Consider the following 27,831-nt stretch of genomic DNA (forward strand, 5'->3'; position numbering starts at 1 on the left):
AAATTTTCAACCAATTGATCAAGTTCAAGATTTAACAATCTACAGTCATGAAGGAAGACTAGCCAGCATACTAGCAAGGGTATTCGAAAGAACTCAAAAGATAACAAGGGAATCTTACACAAGAATCAATTATAAAAGCAGAAATACTTTGCTTGTGTCCAGTAAAAGGAATGAAATTGAAGAAAGAGAGATGAGACTTTTAGTGGAATTTGAATCAGCATTCTACAACTTATCTGGACTCTTAGAAAAGCTCTTCGAAGGGATAAAGAGGAATCTCTGCTATTTGATAAAAGACAGAGAAGACCACAAGTGCCAGTTATGTGTCTCAGAGTTATCTGAAGAAAGCAATAATGAAACGGAATCAACCCACATGATAAAGGAAGGAGACAACGCATCTGAAGGCCACATAATGAAAGAAGAGAACAGCACATCTGAAGCATCTCTTAACATTATTGCATAGTGACGTAAGCGCTTAGGTCATAGAGCACCAACAATGTAGCTGGTGCAAGATAATAAACAATGACGTAAGCAATGACGTCATAAGAAGGGTAAGGATGGGAATTGTCCATCAGACCCAACCATTATAAATAGGTTGCTTAGGCAATTGTAAAGATCATCAAACCATAGAAAGCAGGAGGCTAAGAGTACTCATATGCTAGGAGAGCAAGGAGGAAGCTGCCGAGGCGATTCTATAGTTTGAAGAAGAATTCCCTTAGGGAAAACCAATTCTAAACTCCCCTCTGGAGTTAGTATCTACAATCTCCCATCTGGAGATAAAAACATCTTATGTAAAATATACTAAATAAAGGAAGCTTTTCTCCAGAAAGGTACGCCTTTATCCTAATCTCTTAATTATGAATTATTTAGAAAGCTTAGAATTAACAGAAGAATCTGATTATTATAGATTAACTGCTTTATTAGATAACGAAAAATAGGCTGTTCTAAAAACAGAATTAAATCTTAAATCAAATGAAAATTTTAATAAACAAAATCTTTTAAAAGAAGTTTTTAATAGAAAAAATATAATATACTATGGAAAAATTCAACTTGAAAGCCCTATAAAGATAAAATCTACTAATAGAGAGCTTGAAATAGCTTTGATAAATGATGAAGAGTTGAGTAAACAGATTGAGAAAATTAAAGATCAACAAAAGAGATCGAAAATTGGATGGATTCATATTAGTACTATACAAGTCTTAATCAAATCTACATATATGAAAGGAATTAATTCACCAATAAGCTTAGCGATTTATGACAAAAGAATTACTGATGACCCAATAGATCAAATAATTGGAATTGTTCATGGAAACTTGGCAAACGTAAATGTTAAATTCAATGCTCATCTTGGATATGCTATACCTTTATCAACTGAAAACTTTGGAAGATCTATAAGTTTGGCTTATAAATTTCACATAAAGAATCTAATGGAACAAGACGATGAACTTTTTTCAATTACATATGCAATAAATTATGCTTTAACAAATAGCCATCATAGTATAATATTTAAAAACAGAGAAAGAATTTATGTTGATGAATTATTTCAGAAAATTGTAAAAATAGAAATACCAAAATATAAAGCTATTGAAAACCCAGTTCTATTATTAAAAGAACCATCAGGAAAATTAGTTTCATCGAATTTTCAAATAAGAGAATCTAAAATTAATAGCCCTTTAAGTTTATCCAAAATAAAGATTAAAGAAGAAAATTCTGAAATAAAAGAATTAACAAAAAAGGTCGAAAAATTAAATGAAACCCTAAACATTAAATTATGACAATAAATAAAGAAAAAATATATGTAACTTATCAAGACAAGAAACAAAAGCTCTTTGAAAGAGAAAATCGGTTGAATTATTTACAGTTTTCTGAAATAAATCAAAGAGCATTTGAAGCTCTAAAAACAATCTATGACAAGTTAAAAAGAGAAGTCGAAGAGCTAGAAAAATTAATAGAATCTCTAGAAAATAGCGATGAATCGATGATAGAATTTATTAATAGAATCTCTAGAAAATAGTGATGAATCGATGATAGAATTTGCAGAAATCCTAAGATAAATAATGAAGTATACAAAGATTGAAAAACCAGAAAATAAAATAAAAAGAAAAAGGGCGAAAAAATTAAAAAGTAAAATAAAGGAGTATAAAAGGGAATTAAATAATCTTCAGATCGAAATTGATGACCTTATAATAAAAAGGATAGAAATAAGAATAAATATAAACAAGTTGGAGTTAAACTTAAAAAATTTATAAATGCCTGGAAAACCATATTATGACTTAAAAGAATTAAAACTGTTAAAAGAAAAAATGGAAAATGAAGTTGAAAAATTAAAAAGATATTTAGAAACAACGAAAAATGTAGAAATAAAAGAAGTTTTTGAGGATTTAAGAAATTATATTAAAGAAAAAGACAAACAGATAAAATATTTTATATACAATAATCCATGCAAAAAAGAATATTATAAACTAAAACAAGATTGAAAAACTATAAAAATCAGAAGTATAAATACTAGTAATACGGTCAATACTTTTTATTATGAATTGGAAAATTATTCGAAGAATTAATAAAAATTTCGAAAATAAAATTAAAAGAAAAGACGACTTTAAAATTTGGTATCAGAGCCAAGTTAACGATTAAGGGTAACACTTTCTCTTTAACGCTTTTAAATCAAAATCTGTAAATCTGTACAAAAATGNNGGCTTGTCTTTCTTTTCGTTTTTCCCTTAATGGTTTTCAGGGAAATTAAATGATAGCTAGGATAATATTATAATAATAATAATATAATAATAGTAATAGTAATAATAATAATAATAGTAATGATAAATTTTGTCTAATCAAAATAATTTTCTTAAAAGCTACATCTTAATATAATACAATAATTTGTAAATAGTCAATTATTTAATTTATAAAAATTTGGGGTCTTACAATAAGACTTTAGACAAATGCATAATATTGTGTTATTTGTATTGATTTAAATATTTGGTGTTAGATAGTATTAGTATTGATTATGATTACACTATAATTTTAGAGAAGGGTTGGTTCTTGTTATATTTTTTTAAGTGAATTTTACTATGTGAATTGTGAAATAAAGGTTGGAGATTAGGTAATTTTTACATGCTAAAGACCAAATTTTCACCCGATTTTTACCCGGCCCGAAGATGCGTAGGTTTCATCGGGTTTAGGATCGGATTAGGGTCCAAAAATTAGACCCGATCTATATTTTGGACCAGATCTGAATTAAGCCAAACCCGGTGTGGCCCGGCCGATGTACCCCCTAAGTTGAGTTAGGCCTCAACTGCTTGATTGAGAGATTTATTTCGGTTTTAGGTGGCTACATGAGTGGGCTACAGGCCCAACAAGAGAAAGAAAAAAAAACACCAGAAACCCAAAAAACACGCATAACAATAGTAGCAGAGTGTTATAGTTTCATTCACCTAAAAGAAGAGTGTTATAGTTTCTGAGGCGGTGTGCATATTGACGCATAACAGTTACCACGATAATAGTTAAGTATTGCGATCGCTTCTTCTGTTGTTTAAAGTATGTTGCGCCACAATCTTCACATTCCTTATTCTTCTTCAATGATGGCTGTGCTTGTGAGACATTACAATCACTTTCTCTAATTGCAAACTCCCACATTCTTTGCATAATTGGTTTTCCTTATTTTATTGTTAAATAGTTTTAATTTAGTCGTGAATTCGGTATTTTTGTGCTTAAAATTGAGATTAGGAATCTAGACAGAGTGATCAACATATCCACATTTTAAAGCTACTAAAATATATAAGTAACTACATATTCAAGAAATAATCCAAGAATTCAATTTTGATACTCTTGTTAATGTAAGACAATTTATAGAGTCTATTCAATTATTTTTCTTTACGTGAATTCACATTGCAAAATAAAACCAGAATCGAAAAAAAGAGTGACAAAGCCCACAATTATGGCCATGAAAAAACCTTCATGCATGCTTTGATAGTTTTGCTGAAATGTCAAACGCTCAGTTAAATTTTAATAGCACCATAAAAAACCAAAGTTCTTCCAATATTCTTGGTTCTGCAACTAATCAAGATCCTAATTCAATTCAATCTCTCTCAAAAGGTTGGGTCCAAACACGTTTTTTTTCTTAATTTGTCTTCCTCTTCAGTTTTTTTAAATTGTTTATTTTATCTTTTTCTAATAGTATATTTTACGGCAAGTGTTTTATTTCATCTTATTTTAATTCTTTAATAAAAAATACTTTTTTTTTTCAAAAATATCATTTTCTCCATAACATTCATCCCAAAATTTCATCTATTTTGCATCTTTAAGATATTTCAGTCTAAGGTGTAAGTATGAGACTATCAATTTTTTGTGTTTGAATGTTATGTCTATCCATGTGAAAATTATAAAAAAAAAAAGTAAAAGTGTTGAAAATAATTGGAAGAAAGAGAGAGCAGATAATAGTTTTTGAGATGAATAATATTGATCTAAAAAATTATTGCTGAGATATTTTGGTTACACTGTATTTATAGTGATAGCATATTCTATGCGACTTCATTAGTGTTTATATTTTTTACACTCTCTCAAACTAAGGGTGGAGTTTAGTAGCACCCTTAATTTATCCATGAACACAGGGGCTTGGTAATGGTTTTGTCAAAATATCAACTACTTGAACATGGGAAGGTATGTGAACAATGTTTAGCAAGTCTCTTTGAACATGATCACGAATAAGATGGAGATCAACCTCAAAGTACTTGTTTCTGCTATGCATAACTGGGTTTGAGGCAAGAAGAACAACACCTAACTTGTTACAAAATAAAGTTGGAGCAACGGGAGAAGCAACACGAATATCTCGAAGAAGTTTTTGAACCCAAACTAACTTAGCTGTCGTGTCAACCAAGCAACGGTATTCTGCCTCAGTAGATGAATGATTTACAGCTTGTTACTTTCGACTGCTCCAAAAGATTGGATTGCATCCAAGGTAAATGCAGTAACCACTTGTTGAACATCGATCATCAAGGTCCGCGGCTCAATTGGCATCTGAAAAAGTAAGAAGACGAATATCAGAGGATTTAGAAAATTGAATACCATAATTAATCTTACCTCAGAGATAACGCAAAATGCGTTTGACTATTTCCAATGATGAATCATGGGTGCATGAAGTGGCTAAATTTGTTGACTGAATATACAATTTCAGGATGAGTGAGAGTTGCATATTGAAGGCCTCCTACTATTGATCGATAGAGACTAGGATCATCAAAAGAATTTGAACCCTGCAGTGTTAGTTTTGAGAAGAAAGCATAGATGTGAGCATTGAATGTGACTTATCCATGGATGCCTTATTAAGAAGATCACAAATATAGTTAGTTTGTGAGATATATAAGTCTCCCGAAGGTAAAAAATTAAATGGCATTTCTAAAAAATAATGCAGAGTCCTAAATCCTTTAAAGACAATAATTGATTCAATTTAGAGATAATGAACTCTATTTTAGATTTATCACTACCTGTAATGACTATGTCATCAACATATGCAACAAGAAAAAGAGTAAAAATGGTTGAAAAATGAAAAAATAAAGAAACATCAGATGAAGTATTTTGAAAATCAAATATGGATAGAGTACTGCACAATTTAAAAAATCAAGCCCTGAAAACCTGCTTCAAACTATTGGCCTTGTCAAGTTTACATACTAAATTAGAATCAGAATTGAAGAGGCCAGGAAGTAGTGCCATGTACACATTCTCAATTAGATCTTCATTGAAAAATGCATTGCTAAAATCAAATTGCCTAAGAGACTAACTTTTAGATAAAGCCAAAGATAAGATTACTCTAGTAGTTGTTGGCCTAATGACCGAGCTAAAGATTTGAGAATAACCGATGCCCTCAATTTGATGACATTCTTTGGTCACAAGGCGAGCCTTATATTTTTTAATAGAGTTATCAAGTCCACGCTTAATGGCAAACACCCATTTAGACCTAATAATTATGGAATTGGCTGATGGCGGGACTAAATGCCAAGTTTTATTTTTTATGAGGTAGTATATTCTTCTTTCATGGCTTGAAGCCAATAAAAGGAGTGCATAGATTGAAAAACTGTCTTAGAAACATTGGTAACCAAGTCAATATGACTAGAGATACCAAATTTAGAACGAGTTACCATAGCATGAGTATTATGAAAACATGAAAATTCTATAATAGGTAACTTAGGAGGCTGAATTTCAAAACCATAAATTGATATTAGTGCAGAATCTGTAGTAACCACTTCAGAAGGTGATTGATTAATAGATGATGAAGCATTGTTAGTTGGAGGAGGAAAATCTGTATTAGAGTTAGTAAATATAGTTGATGCAGGTGGAACTAAACTTCAGGTATAAGGTAACTACGATGTAGCAGAATTTGAAATAGGAATCTGAGGTAACATCTCATGCTCACAAAATGAGGTTAGTGATGAATCAAAGACAACATTCTTATGAAAAAATGAGGGAAAAAAATGTTTTCATAAAAAATAATATTACGTACAATAACAACTGTACTATCTTGTTTTAAACATTTAAACCCTTTTGAAAAAAGAGCATAACAAAAAAAACTACATTGCTCAGACCTATAGTCTAATTTATATTTATTAAAGGGTCTTAAGTTTGAATAACAAGCACACCCAAAAACCTTCAAAATAGAATGATCGGGGGGCTTAAAATGAAGAACCTCAAAAGATGATTTTATATTAAGGATCCTAATGGGCAATCGATTAATAAGAAAAGTAGCAGTCAAAAAGGCATCCTCCTAATATTTCATTGACAAATGTGCAGCAGTAAGAAGAATAAGTACCATTTCACAAATATATATATGCTTTCTCTCTACAACACCTTATTGCTGGTGAGTACAAGGGCATGACAATTTATGAATGATGCCATTAATATTGAGAAAGATTTTGAATTCATTTGATAAGAACTCTAGCACAAATATGGATACCCATAGTTGGGTTAGGAAGAAGCTCAATTTGGTTGGAGGGTGAGAGACTTTTATCCTTGTTGTCTGATGATTGAGATTTAGCCTTTTTTAGAAATGCTAGAAAAATGTTGTGTTGGGCTTGAGTAAGGCTCAAAGCCTGCTTTGCGTGTTCTCTGATGAGGAGCCCTTTTTTCATGATCTAGGACAGAAGAGGGAACTGGCGGTGTGGGAGAGCTAGGAGGCAGTGTCGGCACAATGATGGCATTAACAGAGGCAGAGGCACGATTAAGGAATCGTGGTCTCCTTGGGTGATACAGGTGGCCGGAAGGGTAGCCATGTTTGTTGTAACAAATATCCACGGTGTGCCCTCCTTGACCACAATAAGAGCAAACCTTCGAGGAACCGCTGTTGCCGCATTCTGGGTTTGAAGAGGCATACCCACAACCACGCCCAAGAGGAGGACGACGAGCTTCTACGATCGTAGCAATGGTTCGTTGATCATCCAGAATTCCAGATGCGTTTTGAAGTTGACGATCATGTTGAACGACAAGAGCAAAGACCCTGTGATGGGCGGAAGAGGATCAAGAAGAAGAACTTGTGCCCGAACTATAGAAAAACGCTCTTCAATACCTCTAAGAAATCGAATGATGAAATCTTGTGAGGGATGTGTTTTGGCTAGGCAATTACAAATAGGAAGAAGACGTGAGTTATCAAGCTCCTCCTACAATGTCTTCAAAGAGGTATAAAATTCTGTTACGGACTGATTTTCTTGTTTAAGAGCATAAATTTCTACTTGTAATTCTGGAATACGAAGAAGATCATTTTAGAAAAAATGCTCTTTAAAGTCGGTCCATACGGAAGAGGCAGTAGAAAAATAAACAACGCTTTCGATAATAGAGGGAAGAAGGGAATGAAATAGCCAAGACAACATCAAGTTATTGCAACACTCTCATATTGAAAACAGAGGATCATTAGTTAGAGGAGAAGTAATAGAATCAGTGAGAAAGTCATATTTGTTTTTGAAAATGATGGCCATGGAAAATGATCGACACCAAGAATGATAGTTACTGCCAATAAGGAAAGGAGTGAAAGGACAGATGTTGGATTTTCACTAGGATGAATATAGAAAAGGCTAGTAGGATGTTGTGCTACATTAGAAGATGATTCTACCATTAGAGAGGAAGAAGACAATGGATACTGATTATTTGGGTTTGAAGTTTTCATCATGGATACTAATAGAGCTCTGATTTTATAATAAGAAAATAGGCTGCATTTGTTTACAGAGACAGGACACTGAGACAGGGACACTGAGACACAAAATCGTGTTTGGCAGAGGAGACATGGACAGAGACAATGTGTCCAGAGACACTGAATTAGTGTATTTTGTGTCAATCTTAACAGGAAGGACATGGAGACACTAACAAGGGACACAACTTATTTTTTATTTTTTCTTTCATTATTCTTGTTAATTTTTCATAATTATATTTTTTATTGTTATATTTTTCATCTCAAATTTTTTGAATGAAAAAAAATGAGAATAAATTAAATTTTCATAATTTGTTCTAGTTTATCACCAAACAGAATACAAGAACACAATTTTTTGTGTCTCTGTCCTGTTCTTAGGTAGCGTTTGTTTTGAGGTACTGGGACAGAGACTGGGAGACTGAGACACAGTATCATGTTTGTTGGTTCAAAGACTGGTACTAAAATTTCTGTCTCTGTCCCTAAAATTTCAGTATTTCAGTACCTCCAAAAAGTAGGGACACAGGGGACTGAAATTTTTAGAGACGGAAATTGAAATTTTAATAACATTTTATACTTAAAATACCCTCATTTTAATTAATTAATTCTAATTTTATCCTTTGTGCAAATTAAATTAGAGTTTTATTCTTGTTTCAATTTTTGTCTCTCACTTTGCACCAAACAGAATACTGAAATTTATTTCGGTCTCTGTCTCTTAGTCTCTGTCTCTCAGTATCAGTCTTTCAGTCTCTGTCTCTCTACCAAACGCTAATGTCTTGTCCTGTCCTATTCTTATAAACAAACGCAGTCATAGAGATACGAAAATAAAAAAGATGTATTGAAGTTGTTGTTTACATAATAGAGTCATACTATTTATAGGAATATTTCAAACTAATCTCATAAATATTTATCTACCAACTACTTATTATTGCTCTAATACTACTCCCCCCTCCCCCCAAAAGAAACAAAATCTTTCTTAACGCAGTGGAAAGTGAGAGATTAGATGCAAAGCAAATTAAATATTGTGTTAAGAGGAGCTCTGATGTCCTTATAATTATAAAGAGTTGCTGTTCATTCTCAATTTTGTTCACGTATAGATCTTTTTCCTCCTCTGAGCATAAGACTCATGCTATAGACAAATGTACGTATTATTCCACTTTCACATTGTAAAAACACGCTATGCTATAAACAGGAATTTGTATCCTCATTTTCCTTGGCATGATGTTTCCAGACACGAGATTAATTGTGATTTGTCTTTTTTTAGCCTCAAAAACAACTAAAAAACGTCTGAACACACTTACTTAAATGAGGTTGAGGAACACTGTGACATTGTTGCAAACTTGCAGCATTCTATTTGTAAGAGCAGACTTGAATCTGCTTCTCATATCATTGCTCTATAAAAGACTCTTCTCTTACCTTTTAAACAATGAGGTTAACTTAAGACCTCTCTTATTATTCAAACTTTTTTTTTTCCTTTTAACAAAGGTATTATTCAAACCTTTTACTACTATCACTTTTAATGGCTTACACATATTACATGAGCATATAGCAATTGCTCACAACATAACACACTGCTACATAACTTAAAAGAGGTAAGAAAAGCAAACTAGCAAAGTAATTTCTTACCTTTTAACCATGCAAGAATATCTGAACCGAAAGCATTTCCAAGTGCCAGTCCAGCAACAACTCCTCCTCCGTATCCAATCAGAATTATTTTCCAATCGAATTCAATGATAGATCCTGAGTCATGATCACTATCAAGTCCTGTCGGGAAAAACCAATTACCATCACATTTCTTCTTCAACTGAATCCCACACAGGCCTTGGTTTCCCACGAAGGAGTTTCCTTCAAACGTGGAAAATTGCTTGTTTTCTGGTATAGGACCTGAGAGTTTGTTAAAGGACACATTGAAAAACTCCAAAAAGGTGAGTTCTGCTAATTCTTGAGGAATTTTTCCTGACAAACTATTGAGGGAAAGATCAAGTGCTTCAAGGTTTGAGAGTTTTCGAAAGGAAGATGGAATGTCACCAATAAACAAGTTATTGGACATGTTGAGCAAAACAAGACTCTTGAGATCCCCCAAAACAGATCTCTCCAGAAATTCTGTTACTTGAAATATCAATGGCTACCATGCAGTAAAATATTTTCTGAATATGCTCATAATCTGTGACAACCCCTTTGTTAGACATTGTGAATGAATAGAAAATATAAACAAACCAAAATTTTCCTGGAATATGGATAGCCGAATCCTCATATTGTAATTGGCTTATGTTGGAAGTTGTCATGGACTTCCAATTCTTGATCATCTCTGGAGTCAAATTTCCAGAAAACTTATTGTGGGAAAGATCAAGAATGTGAAGCTTTGGAAATGTGCATATACTTGGACAATTTATAGTTCCATGAAATTCATTAAAACGTAAGGCAATAACTTTCAGCTCTGGAAGTGATCCCAACCAATACGGAAATGAGTCGTTGATCTTGTTATAGCTCACGTCAAGAAACTCAAGCATTCTGCAATTGGCCAATTCTCTTGGCAGCTGGCCTTGCAAATTGTTGTCATTGACATCAATCATCTTAAGGGCACTTCCCATGACATATGTTTGAGGAAGGTGACCAAACAATTTGTTTCCTGGTAGCATCATGATTTGAAGAGATTGGCTAGAGCTTCCCAAACATGACGGAATGGTGCCACTTAAGTTGTTATTGGCCAGATCAAGAAGCACAAGTGATTTTATATTACAGATCAATGGAGATATTTCCCCTGTCAGTGAACTATTGAAAATGGACAAACTTTGAATACTTTTTTTCTCCCAAATCCAGTTAGGTACTACTGACTTGAAATCATTGTTTGATAACCTCAGAGATACCAACTGATCTAAGTCTTGCAAAAAGGATGGGAACTCAACCAAATTGCATGAATCCAAACCTGCAACTTCTAATGGAGGAAGGGTCCCATTGGAAGAACTTTTTCCCGGAAGCAAAGTGAGTTTGTTGTCGGATAAAGAAAGATAAATAAGCTTTTTGAGCTTCAAAAACATGTCACTCTCAAGCTCTCCTTCAAAAGAATTATAACTAAGAGAAAGTGTTTCAAGATTCTCCAGTGAAAACAGCAAATGAGGAATTTCACCTTGAAGGCAATTTTCTTGAAGACCCAACCACTGTAAGCCAGTTAGGTTCATTATCCAAGTTGGAATTCGACCAGTTAAATTGCATTGGTCCAAGAATAACACCTCAAGTGGGGGAAGGGTACCATTGAAAGAACCTTTTTCGTTGAGCAAGGATAATTTGTTGTAAGACAAATCAATGATAGAAAGCCTCCTCATCTTCAAAAATAATCCAAGCTCTAATTCGCCTTGCAACATGTTGAAGCCTAGAGAAAGATATTCAAGGTTGTCCATTCTAAAAAGAGAGTACGGAATTTCACCATGAAGCATATTTTTGTGAAGACGCAAGTGATTTAAAGATGTTAGGTTCATTATCCAAGATGGTATCTCACCAGTTAAATTGCATCTTTCTAAGTCTAAGAAAGATAGCTGGGTGAAATTCACAAAAAACAATGGGAAGTTGCCAATGGTTAACCCGCTGGAAAAAAGGTCTAGATGCACCAGCTGATTGAGGTTGCCAAAGGAAGAAGGAATAGATCCTTGGAAATTGCATTCTGCAATGGACAACCAATTTAAAGAAGTAAGATTACCAATGGATGTTGGTATTCTACCTCCAAAATTTGTTGCAGGGATAATCAACTTGTTAACAAGTGCCCTTGATTGAAAATCAGGAATCACACCATTAAGGTTTCGGTTTTCAGCCAAAACCAAAGTTGTCAAGTTTGGAAGATGGAATATTCCAGCTGGAAATTCACCATACAGGTCACAATGGGAAAGATCAAGACTTTGCAGATATGTGAGGTTTGTGAATACATCAGGCACAGATGATGAAAATCCTGATTTGCTAGCATTGAGGTATCTTAACTGTGAAAAGTTACCTATGATGGTTGGAATTTGAGAGTGGTTGAAGTCATTGTCAGAAAGATCAAGGCTTTGAAGGTGTACAAGAGAAAACAGACTGCTATTAGCATCTATTGATCCATACAGCTGGCTGCTACTCAGATCAATGCCAATCACATGACCGGTGAACTCGTCGCATTCGATGCCATCCCAAGAGCAGCAATCTATGCTTGGCATCCAAGAAACAGTTTTGGGATAGCTAAAATGATTATAAGAAGCAAACTTACTAATCACAAAGCTTTCCTTAAACTGCAACAAAGCATTGCTTTCACTTCCATGACATTGGTGACCGTTTATGATAGTGGACAATGAGAAGAGCAATGAAAAAAGAAAAAGAAAATGTGTTTGAAAAACAAGAGACCATAACGATCCCATGATGTATTAGTAAGTTTAGTGCAATGCAAATATTGAGATGACAAGTTTAGAACACACCAAATGGCTTTTATAGAGAAACGACCTCTCCCTACTGGTAAAAAGGGGTAGCCGAAGTAAACACGAGAAAAAAAACTAAACGCTTTTTATTAAATAACAAGGAGTGTTATACTTTTTAACAAATCTTAATTCTCTATTGTATTATGTTTTATTACTTTATATAAATCACTGAAATTTAAAATAATAACTTACTAGTTATGTGGGTTAATTATTTAATTTTTTTAAAAAGAAAAATTAAAATTAAAACTTAAAACATGTGTTTCTTATTTCTATAATAGCAGGTCTTTTTAAAGAGTGCTATGCTCTTTATTATTTTTCCCAAGTATATTAACATATGTTAATAAGATGACATAGTTTTAGAGTAAATGAAAGGTTGAGACATTATTTATGTGTTTTGAAATGTTTTCAATCATCCGTATGAAATTTTATCAGCATTTTGATGAGTTCCACATAAACCTTTGGGCTAAGGTAGTATAGCGTGATATTTTATTTCTTTAATCACTATGTAAAAAGTTCAATCGTGAAATGAAACTTGTGGCCTTCATTATCTCCACAAATATTCTTGTGAAATAGAAATGCTTTTAGAAGGGTTTCTAGTTTACACATGAATTAGTCTAAAATCAATCTTTTAAAAGAATTTTTGTTTACCACTAGACTTTCACAAATTTTAAGGATCAAATCAGTTTCTGAATTTTTATTTTATTAGACAAATCAGTTTGAAAATTAAATTATTCATCTAAATCAAGATATTGATCTAAAATTTTTAAAATTGTTTAGAATTTTTTATATTTTTGTTAAATAAAAATAAGAATTGACTTGTTTAATTTCATAGTAAAATTTGATATAAAAATTAAACTTTTTCATAAAATTAAAGACTAATTTAATAATTAAAATTTATTAAAATTAAAATCTTGAATTAAAAATTTGTTGGAAATTGACGGAGGATTGCTTATTATTAGGTTAATTATGCAATTTCCATCATGCGCCTAACATGAGTCAAAAGGTGTTTGTTATGGACCTCAAGTCTCTCGTAGTCATCACGATTATAATTTAGAAAAGTATGAGGAGCCAATGAAATATTTATACAATGTGTACAATGGAAATTTATGGAGTATTAGAGATATAATTATTAGTGTTACATATTTCTGTTAGTTGAAGCTTTTGGGATGAGTGGTATCATGACATGGTATTAAAGCGCTAGATCCGAAAGGTCAAGAGTTCGATTCGAGAAGATATTTATTATCCCTTGTACTCGGATGGTTATTCTAAATAGTATATGGGATGTTCATTTCATAACTTAATAGCCATTGTACACATTGTACAAATAGTCCATTGTCTCCCTAGCGAGATCCTTATAATTTATAAAGGTAAAAGGTGTTTGCAAAGTTTAAGCAATCGATCCACCTTTCTCTTAGATTACAGTAAACATATTATTATTGAGAATGTGTTATAAAATTTTAATTATAATGAGATATATATAGATATTAGAGAATATTAATAAAAATTTTATTCTCACTATTTTATTTCTATATTACTTCTTTTCTCTATTTGTTTATTTTACAACAAGCTGAGAAAAAAAAAAGGCATTTTTAAAAATTAAAAAGGAAGAAGAAATTTTCGTAGGAGATTTGAAGAGTAATAACGTGATGTAAAAATTTGAAGAAGAGTCGATGTGTATTGAGAAATGCAACGTAAAAATTTTAGCTTATAAATAGGAAGCGTTTTATTTCTTTTCAAGGTGCCAAACAAGACTGAAAAGAGAAAGAAATATTCACGGTTAAAAAGAAGTATAAGTAGTATTCAAAAACTATAATATATGGGTTTATATATAGAAAATATTTTTGGATTAACAATTTTATTATTCCTTAGAATAGGAATAGATACTCACTATTATTATATATAATTTTTGTGTGTGTAATAAGAATGTAGAAAAAATACGATGTAATTATCATAGAATTTCCTTTTAACATAAATTATCTTAATATCACCTTCGAACTCTAGTAGCCAAACATAAATTATTTTTGCATAATCAATTAAATGAAAAAATAATTATGCAAATAAGTATATCAAGATAATTTTGACCTCACAACTTTCCAAAATTTGCATCATTATACATATCCATATACACTAAATTAAAAGTACTAATCTAAATTTTAAAATATTGATTAAAAAATTTTAATTATCACATGAGAATAATATACTCCGATCCTTTATATATTTCAGGTCTTACAAAGTTTTGTTAGGTCTTATGTGTAACTTATCTCCAAATATACCAAATTCCCATGTTTAAGGAACACTTGTACTATGGAAATAAACACTATTGCAGTATTATTTAGAAATCCATATAAATTCTTTTAATTATTATATTTCCTTTTCTAAAATTTTTTATTTTTATAATATTTAATATTAGGAATATTTCAGAAATTATAGAAATATGTAAAGAAACAGATTCGTAATTTATTCGTATGAATATAAAAAAAAATTACCAAACATTTTTAACGTTAAACAAATAAAATTTCTGCAATATCCAAGTATTTTATCCACAGCGACAATATTCATGAAAATATATTTTTTATAAAAAAAATATAATTCTTATTGTATTGAACGGAATACTCTATTATGCATGTTAATAAGTGTTTGCGTCTTCCATTTTAAGTTAATATATCTTATTTTAGAAAATATATTATATCGGACAGATGCATGTTGTCCGAGTTATGATTGAAGAGATACTTTATCACTTATATCAAGCATAGTAACATTACACTCGTATCAGAGGGAGGTTAGTTGAGATAATTGGAACTACAATCCCCAAATTTTTTATAAAGAAATTAGTAATATTTTTTAAAAAAATAATTAACTCAAATATTTTATTATAATAATCACAAAAAAATATTTTAAATATAATTTAGAGTACCTAAATTTAATTCTCATTTCTTATTTTTATTACACAATAATTTTTAATTTTAAACATTAAAAATATGTTAGATTTAGACTAAATTAAATAAATTTTTGTTGGCTTTTACAACACATTAAAATTAAAAGATAAAATCAAATAAAATAAAAAAAATTATCTAACAAATATTTTTATGTGCAAAACCTAATTTTTTTCATTTAAAAACGGATTCTTTTTTAAAACTGATTTTTTATTTAAAATTAATTTGGCTTATTAACCTAAACAAAATTTTTTATTAATCAAACTCAGATTTATTTTTTTTGTTAATATTAACCATATGTATTCCTACATATTAATAATAAATTTAAAAAGAAAATAATTATATTTATAAATTTTATTTTAATATAAATATTATTATTAAATTTTTATGTTAAATTTTTTATCTTTTCAAAATTTTATTTCAAACTCAGCAAACGACTCGTATAAAGCAAACAAACTCCTCAAATAAAACAACTCATGTTTTACCAACACTCTACAACCATACTCAATACTCAATAGAAATGGAGAAAATTTCAGACATTGCAAGAGCCAAATAAACAAGAAAAAGATATGTATAGTAATTTTATATTTACATTATAATTTAGACACGTAAACAAAAACTTCTTTAAATTTCAATTTATTCTTTATCAATACAGAATAGATTGATATTCACACCTATACCACTCGAGATTATGCATAGTTTTCCTTACAATGCTTCTATTGAAGCGTTGGTTGTTGCCTTGTTGGAGCTCCTAATATCATTACTATCGCCATCCATCATGTTTTCGATTTTCTATCTAACAAAAGCAAAAAAATGGAGAAAAAGAACTTCCAATGGTGTTGGACGTTTCTTCAAGTGAAAATTAAAATTAGAATGGATCTCACTAGAAAAATAATGAGAAATCTTGACAATATTTATAGTGAGTTGGTTATTTAATCTAATAAAAATAAATAATAAATTCAAAAATTTTTATTTAGTTATTTCAAATCAAATTTTAAATTTTAAATTCCTCAATTTTAAATTTTAAATTTTAAAAAAATTCAGTTAGTTATTTCAAAAAAAAATTATCTGAAATCCTAATTTACTAAAGTATTTTACTCTAATACTCTCTTCTTTTTTAATCGGCGGCCACCCACCTTCATCAATACATCCCATTTCACCGTGCTACTTGACCTGCCACACGCCACTCACTCTTAGTAAAAATAATCATCCATTTAAGAATAAAAATAATCATCCGCATATGTAATGAATTGAACATCTAATATATTTTAGTTATATATAACTAAACTCAATCCAATCAAAATAATCATCTATATAAAAATTAAAATAACCATCTGCATACCTACTAAAATGACCATCCTAAATTGACCATTAAAATAGAAGAAGATGAATAAACAAAAAAAATAACTATTGTGGTGAAACATAATTTTAAAGGATTAGGCATGACTAAAGTGGCACTATTGTGAAGTATAGAGCTCAAATATGAAAAAAGCTAACCATGCTTGGATCCGAAGAAGAAGAAGAAGAGCATTGTGGTATCATCGGTGAGAAGAGACTTGAAGGAATGGGAGAAAGCGAAGTCGGTTCGGAAGAGAGGCGCAAAAAAAAGCGGCAGCAACGTTAGGCTGAGCGTCGGAGGGCGATGCTCGTCGGGCTTACCAGCGGAGGTGAGGATGGTGTCGGTGGGAGGATGCGGCGGCGTCAGTATATCCGGTGAGGAATTCAGTGACGCGAAGTGAGGACCGGAGAAGATGTCGGTGAGTTTTGAATGTATATTAGAGCTTACGGTAAGATTAGAAATAAGTGTACGTAGTGTGAATGAGTTTAAATGTTAATCCTAATTTTTAAAATTTTAAAATTTAAAATTAAATAATTAATTAAAAATTAGATTTTTAATTGTAATTTTATCTTTTTAATCCATTGTACACATTATACACAATTAATACTTTTTCAAAATTTAATATCAGTTATCCAGTCCACCTTAACATGTGAGTCACAAATGTCAAATTTAAAGTCAAAATTGAGTAAATTAAAATTTTAAAAATCACATTTAAGTGAGAATAAAATTTTGTCTAAAATCAATGAGTCATAACTCTAAACTCATGAGTTATAAAAACATGAAGCTCATTAAAAAGATTAGTTATTATGTTTAGTGGTTGATATTTTTGAAATAACTTGGTTAGAGACGCAACGAAAAATCTAAACAATATGAATAAAGGACTGAAGATTTAGTCAAATACATGTAAAAAATAAAAATTATTCCACAAATTATCTAAATAAAAAAATTAACTTAGTTATTTTAAAAAAATAACCGTTCCAAATTCTAATTTAACAAAACATTTCACTCTAGTACCCTCTTCTTTTCCAACTAACTGCCATTCCCACCTTCATTAATAATCATTCCACTTCACCGTCGTTGCTTGACTTGCCACACGTCGTCACCGGCGTCGCTTACCCCTAGTAAAAATAACCATCCATTTAAGGATAAAAATAATCATCTTCATACCTAATGAATTGAACATCCAACATATTTTAATTATATATAACTAATTAAATCCAATCCAATCAAAATAAGCATCCACATAAGAATAGAAATAACCATCTACATACCTACTAAAATGACCATCCTAAACTGCCCTTTGAAATAGTAGAAGAAGGAGATGAATAAACAGAAAAAATAACCATGATCAAGCTCCCTTAGCCACATACGTCCCTGTATATTGATCGGATCTATAGCGGATGGTGAACGCTATGGATTGCGGGGGAGGCTGCACGGCCGGTGGTGGGTGGACAGCACGAAGGAGGCTGTCCAGGGTTGGTGTGGCGCAATTGGACGTTCGCGGAGAGGCTGGATGGCGTCAGTTGAAGGCTGGGCGGTAGCGAATAGGCAGCGTGAAGGAGGCTGTTTGGGGCTGGTGTGGCACGGTTGGACATTTGCAGAGAGACTAGGCGTTGATGGCAGCTGCAATTTGGACAGCGTTGGATTGGAGAGCGGAAAAGTGAAGTAACGGCTAAGTTACTCTACAGACCAAAGTTCACGAATAGAGAAGGAAGTTAGCGTGATATTGGGTGTAACTGCACTGTTTGTGATTTGGTTTAATTTAAAATTCTTATTTTTTAAATTTCAAAATCTAAAATTATTAATAATTAATTAACCATTTGATTTATGATTTTAATTTCATTTTTTTATTATTAACCATCTGATTTATGATTTAAAAAAAATTAAGCTCCTTAAATAAATATAAGTATCATTAAGACAAATTATTTTCATTGATTAAAATTTGTAATTACAAGAAAATATTGATCTCTAATTAATGTATATAATATCATTGTTAAACTACTATTTTTATCCATCAATATTTAAAACATTAATAATTTTATCCATAAAAATATAAAACTATCTTTGTATCCATTAAAATAAAAATAGATTTCTAAGATACAAAATTACTTGAATCGTAAAAAAATTATTCATAATTCCTGAACTAATCTTCTTAATATAATTTAATTTATTCCATTTTCGCTCCTTAATTTTTTATCGTCACCACCACCCAAGTCCTTCTTTTTACTACGAGAAGTATTTAGCACAAGCACCGCATCATTGCTTGTTCAATTGGGTAAACAAGTGTACCATATTTTTCTTGTCTCTTAATTTTTGGGAAAATTTGAGTTTATTTACTCCAAATTACTTGTTCATGGTTGTAAGGAAAAAGTTTTCAAGAAAGCTATAGGCTGTTTCTAAAACTGCCTTTACCAATATTATTATAATTAACTTCTCTTCTGCGTTTTAGATGTGTGGGAACAATTTGATAGTTTTTTGCTTTTTGACAAAAACAAATTACTCATAAATCATACACCTTTTGGTAGTGATTGGCGAAAATATAAATTAATATATATAAAAAAGAGACTAGTAATAGAATCATATGAATCTTGATGTTAGTTAGAGTAGTAGAAAGCATTAAAAGAGGAGTCCTATTGCACGAAAACGAACCACACCAAAAACTATGGATGAAACTATGGGTCAACGCAAATCAGATTTGATATGGCCAAAATTTCAATTCAATTCACGTTAAAATTATCGAATCAAATTTTATATCTATAGTTTTTAAAGTTAGATCTGATTCGATCTAATATATACATTTACGGATCAGATTGAATATCGAATATATTCGTAAAATATAAAAATATTTTAAAATATTTATTTTTATTAACAAAAATATCAATAAAATTTAATGAAACATAAAAAGAATATTATTTATTTATTTTTATGGATCTACATATACTTACACAAAATTTGTAATTTGATCTTATTAGTGTATGAATTCAATTCAATAGTCTTATAAATTGGATCAATATCCAAATTTTTGAATTTAATTCGAATAAACACTATAAATATGTAAATTGAATTTGATGTATAAACACTTCTACTAAAAACTACTGAGTTGTTATTCTAAAATTAATTAATTATCCTAAAAGAGCCATTCAAATGTGGATATAAAAAGACATGAAAAAAAGAAATAACCATTCAGAAAAGAAGATGGTGGTAATAATTCTCTGGCAATGATTTGTAATTGAGAGTGAGGGTTGGATGAAAAAGAAATTGGGTGATAATAATAGAGGATTGGAGGTTAAAGTAAAATAGAGCAAATTATATTATTAAGAGGGTTAGTTTAAGAATTTCAAATAATTTTTTAGAGTTCAGTTAATTTTGTCAATAAAAATCAAATTTTTATGTTTATAAAATTAGTTTTTATTATTTAGATAAATTTAAATATTTAAAAAAATACTTTTGTGTATTTATAATAAAATTTTAATGTAAAAATTAAGAAATTTATGTGTTATTGTTAAGAAATTTCGGTGTATTTTTATTCTGATAAATTTTACATAATTCAAAACTCTTTCTCTTTTTATTATTCTTCTTTCTACTCCTCATCTTTTGCTGCTGTTGCTTCTTCTTCTTTTTCATCATCATCGTCATCATCTTCTTTTTTTTTCTTATTCATCTTTTCTTTTTTGTTTTACCTTCTTAAGTTTCTTCTTGTTTTACTCTCTTAACAAGAATAAAAATAAAACAAAAAAAATTAAACAAAGAAGAAGAAGAAACACATAATGCTGCAAAATTACTCGGAAGAGGATGAACCTACATTCATTCAACTAAAAGAAAGAAAGAAATAACGAAAAAAAGAAGAAAAATGCATTAAAGGAAACATTTTTGTGCATTTGTAGCAAACTTACGGTGTATGAGTTCTAAATCTGAATTATTATTGTGATGTGTTCATACCCTAGCCCAAATCTACAGCCAAGGCCCATCAAACATTGAAAGGCCCACCAATAAAGGTGGATCTCATGATAAAGTCCGACCTCTTCAAAGAGGTCGGACACCGACTCCTAAGGGAAAAGGCACCGCTTACTCAAGGCGGGCGGACTGCTCCCTAAAACCCCTATCTCATCTAGAAGGTGAATCTCAACAAACTCTCAAGATAAAGGAAACACTTATCTGTCAGAAAAGATAAGATCACTCCAACCAAAAGTGGTTAGCAACTCTACTATAAATACACTGGCACCCCCCAAGTATAACTCACGTTCTAATCTATTAAAAATCTGCCTAAAGCCCTTGCTAACTTAAGCATTGGAGTCTCTCCCAGGTACCACCCCCACCTCCTCACGAAGAACTCGGACAGGCGGCACCTCGACATCATAGGTCAGATGCTGTCACTCAAAGGGACCTAGACCTCACGTTCAGGCCCAAATCAATGTTTCATGTAACCCTCGGAACATTGGCACCATTGCTGGGGACATGGAATTCATCCCACAACAATGGCGAACCCCAACGGGAGGATGACCATACAACCTCTGAATCTGAGCAAGAAGTTCAACCGGAGAAACCGGCTATTGTACTACCTCCTCCACCTCGATTTCTCGAAGGACCCCACGGGGAGGGGCCATTTGGGAACCTCATTCAAGAAGAATCCATTCTGAAGTGCACCATTCTGAGGACGAGGATGATCTCCATACGAAAGAAATTCTAGACATGGTCCATGGACAGCAAGATCGCTTGAGGCAACTCGAGCACGAGGCCAAGCGACAACGAAAGGCCGAACGAGAGTTACAAAGAGAAGTAAAGCGACGCAAGGAGTTAGAGGAAAAACTCCAAAGTTTAGAGGTTGATCTTCGAATTTGGATCACAAGGTTGTACAGGGAAGAAACCCACTTGGAGGAGACGATCTGTTTACAAAAGAGATCATGAAGACCAAAGTCCCCAGAAATTTCAAATCACCCGACATGGATCTTTACGATGGGACGTCTAATTTGAGACATCACCTAAGCAACTTTAAAAATTGAATGTACCTAGTAGATGTCTCTGACGCCACACACTGCAAAGCTTTTCCCACCATTCTGACTAAAGCTACGATGAAATGGTTTGACGGCCTGCCACCAAGGTTGGTTGCCAGTTTCGACGACCTAGCCAGAGAATTTCTGACCAAGTTCTCCATCCAAAAGGATAAAACAAAGCATGCTCCAAGCTTGCTGAGAGTAAAATAAGAGGTCGGGAAAATCCTTCAGGATTACATGGAAATGTTTAACAAAAGCTTGTTTGAAAATCCAGAATTTGCCAACTGAAGCCATAATTATGGGTTTAGTTAATGGCCTCAGAGAAGGACCATTCTCCCAGTTAATATCAAAAAGGTACCCGACCTCCCTGAACAAAGTTCAGGAAATAATCGAGAAATATATCAACATAGAAGAAAATTTTCGACTAAGAGAGCCCCCTTCAAGATCAAACCTACCATATTCACCTCAGGACAAAGAAAGGGAGTCCAAGAAAAAAGAGGAGCCAAACATAGAGAAACTTCAAAAATACAAAAATTATACTCCTCTCAAGGTCTCCCTAGTGGATGTCTACAAAGAAATATGTCACACTGATGGGGGGGAATGAATTCTGCTCAAACTAACCGACAAGTGAACCGGGTCGCATCAAATTGTAATAACTCACCAGAGTGAGGTCGATCCCACAGGGATTGATGGATTAAGCAATTTTAGTATGGTGATGAATTTAGTCAAGCTGACAGTGGATGATTTGAGTGAAATTTGATTTACAGAAAGTAAATTGTAAGAAATTTAAATGCTGAATTGTAAAATTAATAGAAACTTAAATGGCAAAAAACTTAAATGACTGAAACTTAAAGAATAAGAAAGCAAAATGACAGAAACTTAAATTGCAAGAAATGTAAATAACTGAATCTTAGAGTGCAAGAAAGTAAAGTGGCAGAATCTAAATTTCAAGAAAACTTAAATGGCAGGAATTGTAAAGGTGAATGGGTGCAGGGAATCAAAACAGTGTTGAACAATTGCAATTAAAATAAAATCAGAAGATCTAGAGTGAAGAAAATCAAAGATAATGATTCATCAGGGATTGGAGATATAATAATCCTTCATAGAATCAATTGAGTCTAAACTCCTTTCTCAATCATATGATTAGATCTATGGCGGATAGAAATTGATTGGTTTCCAATTCCTTGGTAATCCAATCTCTCTAATCATAATCAATCTTGCCAATTCCTTGATCTAATTGTCATGAGGAGAGTTAGAGCACATTCTCTCATCCATAAGCCACACAAATTCTCAAAACCTCAATTCCTCCCGAATAATGTTGATTAAGAGAATTGTGAAGGATAGAGCTCCAATTCTAATGTAGGTGATTACCCTTCCGAGGCTCACACCCACATTCAGCTGAATTAAACCCCCTTCCGGAGTGAATAAATTCACAATCAAAGAAAAAGATATCCTATAGCTACACAATTGAATTGAGAAGAAGAAGAATTTGATTGATTCATTTGAATTACAATAAAGCTCCTCCCCCTAATGAATTTGGGGTTTAGTTCATCATTGCTCAAGGATAACCAGAAAACAGAAAGTTACAGAGAAGTGCAGAGAAAATACAGAAGGGAAAAATACAATATCTGATCTATTAACTAACTCTACAGCCAATCTCTACTAGCTAACGCTTCCTAAATTAAATCCTTCTCTATTTATACACTTTCTGATTCAGCATTCAGGTCCTTGGATTGGGCCTCTTAGTCTCTGTTGAAGTTGATTGGATTGGTTCCCAAATTCTGTTGAGAAGAGAGAGGTGCTAAATTGTGCAGTTCTGCTATCAACGTTGGAGTCAACGTTTTTGGGCAAACGTTGAGTCAAACGTTCCTTTAGAGAAAATGGGTTCTGGGTGTTGCAATCAATGTTTGACTCAATGTTGGGGCTCCAACGTTCGCCTATCCACGCGTGCGCGTGGCCTATGCGTACACGTGGATGGTACAACTTACCACTTCATGCCTCCGCGCTGCCTGTGCGTGTGCATGTTTGGGACCAGAATACACATCCACGCGTGCGCGTCACCTACGCATGCGCGTGGATGCAAATTCCCCAATTCTAGTTTTTGAAAGCTTTTCGAAGACGTTGGCCTCAGCGTTGGACTAGCAACGTTCCTTCCAACGCTGGCCTATCCACGCGTGCGCGTTACCTACACATGCGCGTGGATCGTGAATAGCACCAACGTTCGCCTATCCACGCGTGCGCGTGGCCTATGCGTACACGTGGATGGTACAACTTACCACTTCATGCCTCCGCGCTGCCTGTGCGTGTGCATGTTTGGGACCAGAATGCACATCCACGCGTGCGCGTCACCTACGCATACGCGTGGATGCAAATTCCCCAATTCTAGTTTTTGAAAGCTTTTCGAAGATGTTGGCCTCAGCGTTGGACTAGCAACGTTCCTTCCAACGCTGGCCTATCCACGCGTGTGCGTTACCTACACATGCGCGTGGATTGTCAAAATTCACGATCCATGCGTGCGCGTAGCCTACGCGTACGCATCGCCATAAATTTTTCCAAATTCCAGAAAGCACATTATATAAAAAAACGTTGGGGGTAACATTGGCTTTCCAACGTTCCCTCCAACGTTGGCACCAGAATTATGTAGAACTTTGCTTCTGCCTTTGCCTCCAACATTGCTTCTCCTCCTTCTTTCCATGGCCATTCTTCAACTTCCTTCCATGCCTTTCTTCACCTATCATCAAGCAATACATGCATCAAAGCCTTGCTAAGATCACAAGAAATTGCATCGTTCTTAGCACTCAAGTAATTATGGCATAAATCTTATGAAAAAACATCAAATTAACTACTTTAAATTTAAAATCTATTAAAATTTTTATATTAATTATTATTATTATTATTATTATTATTATTATTATTATTATTATTATTATTCTCTTTGGCCGAAGGCCAAGGTATATACATGTATGCATATACATGTATGCTATTATATATATCTAATATATATACCTAATTCACACATATTTCTTTTATTACATTAATCATCCATCATCATTTTTCATTCTTTCTTATCATCACCGAATAAGAAGAAGAAAGGAAAAAGGGAGAGAAGGCCGTGTGGGATTCCATGGATGCCATGAACTTCCAGCTTCGAATTTTTACGATTTGTAACTCTAATAAAATATTTGGTCCAGTAAAAATGTTTGTATCCTCTTTCTCTACACGTTGGTGTTACTTTTATCCGGTAGAATTTAATAGCATGGTGACGTAGCTCTCCTTCTTCTTGAGTTTGGCCAATTAGAATTCTAGGAGGCACGGACGATTTCTATCGTTTTCTTCTTCAATCGCTCGGTCAGAAAGGTTCTCCGAAATTTCTGTTATTTTGATTTCGTACGGAAGTAAGGTTTGGTAATTTTTATAATAATTAGATGTGAATTTGATTAGTAAATGTTGATTTGATTGATTATTGTTTGAGTTTGAATGAGTTTATGTTGAATTATTGTTGTTGCTTGTGATTTGTTGGTTTGGCTATGAGGAACATCTTAGTTGTGGTTGTTTTAATAGTTTTGGGGCTATTGTGATGTAGTATTTTGAGAAAGATTAGTATTTAAACTTTATTTTTGAAAGGTAACATTGTATTTATATATAAAAATCGAGGTGCAGTTTGTAATTATATAAGTTTTCGGATATTTTAGGTAATAAATAAAGTACGGGATAAAAATAGATATTTCATAAAAATTTAGGGTTATTTTTATAAATATGAAAATAAGTGAGGGTTAAAATATAATTTTATAAAACATTGAGGTTACGAATAGAATATTAAAGAGTTCGGGATTTACAAAGTAATTAGTAAATGTTTAAAAATAAGGTTTTATAAATTGAGTTTTAAAAAGAAGATTATAAATATTATTTTAAATACTTCTTAAAAATTACTCATTTATATTAAAATAAATCATTATTATAATTAGTATTTATCAAATATATTATTTTGTAATAATATTATAATGTGTAATATTAATGAGAAAGTAACCAAGCAGAGTAATTTTAAAAGCTTTAGAGGATGTAGATTTAATTAAAGTATTTATAATTCTTTTCCGTAAGACATTTAGGGAAATGAGAGGGAAGAATGTGATGTTATGATAAAGAAGTAAAAGATTAAAGAAAAGAAGAAGAAAGAAAAGAAGAGGAAAGAAAAATATTAAAGAAACCTCTGCCACAGGAGAGTAGAGAGAAAATATTAAAAAAATCTCAAGAACTCTACTACAGGAGAGCAGGGAGCAGGAATAAAAGAAACGAAAGAAAGAACGAAAAGAAAAAGAGATAAGAAGAGATATTGTTTGATACTGCGAACGAGGTGAGATGATTGTTTACCTGTTGAAAACGAGCAGAGATATGGTGGTAAGTTCACTGAGATTTGCTTCCAGAGATACATCGGCCAATCCAGAGGGGATGGTCGCACCTGTAAGAAAGAGGTTGCTATACAGAGGTTATCGATACATACATTGGCCAAAGAGAGCCTCACCTGTAAGACCGAGGTTGCTTACAGAGGTTATGTTTGCATACATCGACTCAAGAGAGTCGCACCTGTAAGAGAGAGGTTATGGCACTAAAAACCAAATTCAGACAAAGGTTGCTAAGTTACGTCAGGAGCGGGTCAAAACTGACAGATGAGCTCATTACCTGCACTAGGGATAAACATGCATCATACTTGTTTACGCATATTTGTTTGTGAGTGTATTTTCTGTGATTGTGGGTGTGCTAAATGATTGTTTGAATTCTGTGTTCTTTAATTGTTGAACTAGATGGTTCCTTGTTGATTGTTATTGCTGAGCAAGTATATATAAAATGAACTTAACTCTTAACCCTGACCCTACTAAGAACTCCCCAGTTTTTACCCCCTATCTCCACCCCTTTCAGCTACAGGTGCGAAGGCTTAGTGCGGAACAACAAAAACATAGAAGATTTTGTTTACAAGTTGAGTTGTTAGATTTTGTTTTTCCCTCGTCATTTATTGTTTTAGTTTTTAGAAGGGTAGAAATTGTATTTGAGGATGTTTGAGTAAGTCTATGTATATAATGCTACGTGGATATATATAATTTTGTGATTAAATGATTTAAAGTGCCGACTCTTCGTTTTTTTTGTGAAAGTTTTGGTTCGTATTTGCGAAGGCTCAATATTAAATAAAAATAGTATAGAATAAATAGGTTTCGAGGTAAGTAACACCTGGACTTTTAGTACGATTATGAGGTGTTAAAAGTTAGAGTGTTACATTATGGTATCAGAGCAGTTCGTTCCTGTTAGAGCCTTGGGAATGGATTGACTATGCTTCACTGCATACTCTGAGTGTCTGTTATGCAATAGGACTTGTCCTAGAGACAAGAGTTTGAGTTTTAAAAGCATGACTGTCTATTGATTAATGCTGTTAGTCGACCGTTGTATCTCTCATGGTATTAGGTCTGGCCAATTTAATACTGATGACTTGTGTATATAGGAATACTAAATAGATTATCATAGACGAGATAGAAATAATAGATTATGCGAATCAGGGGTTTGGGAACGTTAGAAGTTGCATTTTAAGGATTCATTTGGACGTATTCTCTTTATTCGTGCTACACGAACTCGTGCCATCTCTTTTTCATTATTTTCATTGGAATTCTGGCCTTAGATTTTTTTTAGAATGTGATTTGATTATTTCCCGACTAAATCTTATTGTCCCCATGTACCTTTATTTGCTTGTAAACCTAATTGCCTACCTAACCTTTTCCAAACATTATCTTTGGTATTCTTGTACTTCTCTTCGTGGATCTTATTTTCTTTAGTTGAGTTTAAACTTGTTCCAATATAATAATTTTTTAGGACAATAATTTTTATAAGGTAGGTAAGACATAACATCCCGAGTTTTTGAGAAAAATAAATAATAAGTTATATATTCATGATTTATTATTTTATTTAAAGAAAATTATTCTTCTAAAAGTAA

At 32.4% G+C, this 27,831-nt stretch overlaps 1 protein-coding gene across 1 annotated transcript in view; it reads right to left on the bottom strand.

The window, feature by feature from the left end:
* LOC110280206 (receptor-like protein 9DC3) overlaps positions 1–12,545 on the bottom strand; it is a 46,723-nt gene extending 34,178 nt beyond the window's left edge. Inside the window, 3 exon segments of the mRNA XM_052260659.1 lie at positions 9,819–10,245; positions 10,247–11,331; positions 11,557–12,545. Of these exon segments, the coding sequence (XP_052116619.1) occupies positions 9,819–10,245; positions 10,247–11,331; positions 11,557–12,537 (2,493 nt within the window). The 5' untranslated portion in view covers positions 12,538–12,545.
* Between the last annotated feature and the right edge of the window lie 15,286 nt (positions 12,546–27,831).

Source organism: Arachis duranensis, chromosome 4 (assembly GCF_000817695.3).
Source record: "Arachis duranensis cultivar V14167 chromosome 4, aradu.V14167.gnm2.J7QH, whole genome shotgun sequence".
Classification (NCBI taxonomy): Eukaryota; Viridiplantae; Streptophyta; class Magnoliopsida; order Fabales; family Fabaceae; genus Arachis; species Arachis duranensis.